Here is a 4,063-nt window from a genome sequence, read left to right on the forward strand (position 1 = left end):
AACAAGACAATAGAGAAATAAAGTTTACTTGAATAAATTCAATCAAGAGCATAATTTACCCCTGCAAGAGCCTCTGAAGGTTTTTTTTTAAACAAACAAACAAACAAACTAGACACCTGTATGTTGAAATTAAAAGGAAGGACACTGAGGTGTCTGGCCGGCTCAGTCAGAAGAGCATGCCACTCTTGATCTCAGGGTCCTTGTGCTATTTTGTTGCATGTGAGACTATCCGTGTGGTTTACCTATTTATTAGCACTCATAATCCACATCTTTGATTTGACCAAAACAACAGAGAATGAAAACTCACACACGACACACGTGTGCCTCTGAAGTCTTGTAACATGATGGACTTAACATCCAAACACTTCACGAAGGAAAAAATAAAAATGAAGTCTTATTTCAATCGGCGCATCCACAGTTCTTGGCTTCTCACTGGGGAGCTGCAAGATGTCCCTGAATAAGATCCTGAACACGGGACAGAATAATCTCATTAGAACTGCTGCAATTTTCGGGGCCATACGGGGGGTCTATCGTCAGCACCCCGGCCACACACAGAGTCCGTTGTGAATCTCCCTGTTCAGTGATGGGAATGTGGTTCTTCTCGAGCCATTTCTTGAGGCTGTTCTTCCTCTTCTCCAGGTCCTCAGGGCTGTATGCCTTGCAGTCTCCAGACATGAACAAATGTGCCAGCTTCTCTCTCACTCCATGGTCCCCTTCGTTCACAGTTTCAACAGTCTGCACGGCATGGCCCATAATTCCAGTCACAGATATGCTGCCATCTTCTAGGAAGTTCACGAGGACGATACTTTGGAGGAAAAGTAAGTTCACAGCAGATTTGTAAAAGAAAAACCTAAAGTCTCATAAATCTATGGAAGAAGCAGTGGAATGAAAGGCATCACCAGCCCCAACAGGTAATGAAACTAGGGAATAAGAACTTCCCTGTTTAAAATTAATCCTCTCACCATCAAATGTTTGTACTTGGTCAATAAGTATTCACTGAGGGGCCTATACATCTAAACTTTTTTTTTTTTTAACGTTTATTTATTTTTGAGAGAGACACAGAGTGGGATCAGGGGAGGGGCAGAGACAGAGGGAAACACAGAATATGAAGCAGGCTCCAGGCTCCGAGCTGTCAGCACAGAGCCCGACACGGGGCTCGAACTCACAAACCGCAAGATCATGACCTGAGCCGAAGTCAGACGCTTAACTGACTGAGCCAGCTCCAAACATTTCTAATCTAACCAAACTCTTCTAGAGACTATAAAAGGTGGACTGTGCCTTAGCTCATTAAATGAGGCCAATACCAAAAGCAGAGATAATTTAAAAAATAAAACTACAAGCTAATCTCACTCATGAATACAAATGCAAAAATCCTAACTAAATAAAATACATGATATGATGCAATGTGATGTGAAGGGGATTTCACTTCTGTGGTACTCTTCCCAAAGCCTATAACCCCAAGCTATTTATGAGAAAGCATCACACAAACCCAAATTGAGAGACCTTCTACAAAATACCTCATCAGTACTCTTCAAAAGTGTCAAGGTCATGAAAAACAGGGAAAGACTGAAAAGCTGTCACAGATCAGAGACTAAGGACACATGATGATTAAATGTAATGTAGGATCCTAGATTGGATCCTGGAATAGAAAAAAGGCAAACAATTAGTGGAAAAACTGTTGCAATCCAAATGACAGGTCTTTAGTTAATGTAAATTTTTAGTTTGGAGGAATGTACCACAGTTAGGTTAAGATGCCAATATCAGGGGAAGCTGGGTAGATGGGTCCTGTCTGTACTTTCTTTTCTATAAATCTAAAATCATTCCAAAATTTAAAAAGTGTGTGTGTATCACCACCTTTAAAGTAGTCTTGCAAGAAACAAATCTGATCCTGATCAAACCTCTGGATACGAATCCCAGTTTATAGAAATACAGAGGATGAAATAAACTACACCGTGAGAATGCAATAAGCTAAACTCAGAATGTGTTCAACCCTGTAAGACAAATGATTCCATTTCTTCAACAAATAAATGACATGGAAAACTAAAAAGATGGGGTGCCTGGGAGGCACAATTGGTTGTGTCTAATTCTCAATTTCGGTTCAGGTGTTGATCCCAGAGTCCCGAGTCAGGCTCCACGCTTAGCATGGATACTGCTTAAGATTCTCTCTCCCTTCACCCCTCTTCCCCATTCACTTGCTCTCCCTCTCTCCAAAATAATGGGGGGGGGGGGAAGAAAACTAAATAGAGAAAGTGCACAGTCACAGATCAAGATACTTGAGAGATGTTATCAACCAAATTGATAAACCAATATAAAAGGATACTTTTGAGACAACCAGGCAAATCTCAACACGACTGTTAATAAAGTTATTATTACTTTTATTGGGTATTATAATGTTATTGTGGTTATTAAAGAGTTTATCTGCTAAAAGATATATTGATGTATTTATGAATAAAATGATAATGGTATTGTGGTTACATTTATTAGAGTTCTCATCTATTAAAAGTTACATTGAGGGGCGCCTGGGTGGCGCAGTCGGTTAAGCGTCCGACTTCAGCCAGGTCACGATCTCGCGGTCTGTGAGTTCGAGCCCCGCGTCAGGCTCTGGGCCGATGGCTCAGAGCCTGGAGCCTGTTTCCCATTCTGTGTCTCCCTCTCTCTCTGCCCCTCCCCCGTTCATGCTCTGTCTCTCTCTGTCCCAAAAATAAATAAACGTTGAAAAAAAAAAAAAGTTACATTGAGGCATTTATGAACAAAATTAAATGAGCTGTGCTTAAAGATATTTAGAAGGGAAAGGTAAAGCTAGTTGTCTGTTATCCTATTCTCTCTACATTTATGTATGTTTGAGATTTTCTAATAAAAACGTAGGAACAAAAAAGTGTCTCACTTCTACAAACCTGGCTGGTGCCAGGGTAATCCATAGTTTGAACAGCACTTAGATTCAAAGGCTATACAATTCTTTTTTTTTTTTTTTTAATGTTTATTTTTGATAGAGAGTGAGCGGGGTAGAGGCAGAGAGAGAGAGACAGAATCTGAAGCAGGCTCCAGGCTCTGAGCTGTCAGCAGAGCCTGATGCGGGGCTTGAACTCATGAACCGTGAGATCATGACCTGAGCTGAAGTCAGAGGCTTAACCGAGCCACCCAGGCGCCCCTAAAGACAATACAATTCTTACACGCGAATTCTTACATGGCTTTCATTTATCTACTTCCTTAGTTTGGATATAACATACAGGCAGCACAAAGGGGTGTCATTATGATTTCTGGGAAGCAGGACCCATACTCACTTGGCAGAAACTGGGTCTGTGGTTAAAACCCATCCTTTATAATCCTTCTCACTGGCTGTCACTTTGACTTCTTTGTACGTGTAATCTTGCCATTCTAAGGGGCCTTTCTTCATCCATTCATTCATGGCTGCCAGCTGACTAGATCAAAAACCACCACCAGTCCGGGTTAATATAAATGTTCCACTCAAGCAAATGCCCCAATCCCTATGCTAGGCAGAGAGAACATCTTGTGATTTGCCTCAGGTTCCGTATCAGGAAATAGGTGATATTCACGATTCAATATGAAAGCCAGGAGATCCCGAGTTGCCATGGGGCTAACTCATCCGGCTTACTTCTATATTCGACCACCCAGTACCACTCCAGATGGCCTTCGCCCTGGCTTTGAGCTCCGGTCGGCAGATGCTCAAACCCTTTAACTCTGTCTGCTCTCCACACCACTTTTAGCCAAACCTGAAAAACAAAACTCCTTTGATATCCACCCACTCGCTCTCTCTGGCTGTTTCTCCGCTGGATCCCGCCAGGGAGAGGCCTCGGATTTGCGACCATTTCCTCTTTTTTGTTTGGAAGATGCACGAACCGGGGGGCAGCAGCGAAGGCTCTAGAGCGCAGACTCCCTGACCTAGCTTGCAGCTGCACGATACGTAGAGCAGCACTCAAACCTGGTGGTGTTTAACGTTTAATCCCGACAAACGAGAAATATACCAGTTACAGCTCCTCACAGCGAAAGGCACGCAGCAACCACGCGGTAAGGAAGGAGTCTCCCCCGCGGCGCCGCCTGAACC

At 42.9% G+C, this 4,063-nt stretch overlaps 1 protein-coding gene across 2 annotated transcripts; it reads right to left on the reverse strand.

The window, feature by feature from the left end:
• On the reverse strand, nt 1-4,063 carry GEMIN6 (gem nuclear organelle associated protein 6). 2 transcript variants are annotated; one of them, XM_047069712.1, is made up of 3 exons: nt 3,984-4,063; nt 3,282-3,419; nt 1-805 (listed from the first exon to the last, which is right to left on the reverse strand). In XM_047069712.1, the coding sequence occupies exons 2-3, from the start codon at nt 3,404-3,406 to the stop codon at nt 430-432; spliced, it is 501 nt and encodes a 166-aa protein (XP_046925668.1). In that variant the 5' UTR covers nt 3,407-3,419; nt 3,984-4,063; the 3' UTR covers nt 1-429. The 2 variants fall into 2 exon arrangements, with proteins under 2 accessions (XP_046925668.1, XP_046925670.1); XM_047069714.1 differs by lacking the exon at nt 3,984-4,063 and adding an exon at nt 3,765-3,969.

Source organism: Lynx rufus, unplaced genomic scaffold, assembly GCF_022079265.1.
Source record: "Lynx rufus isolate CCGP_SWC_20201006 ecotype Redwood Valley unplaced genomic scaffold, mLynRuf1.p SCAF_8, whole genome shotgun sequence".
Lineage (NCBI taxonomy): Eukaryota > Metazoa > Chordata > Mammalia > Carnivora > Felidae > Lynx > Lynx rufus.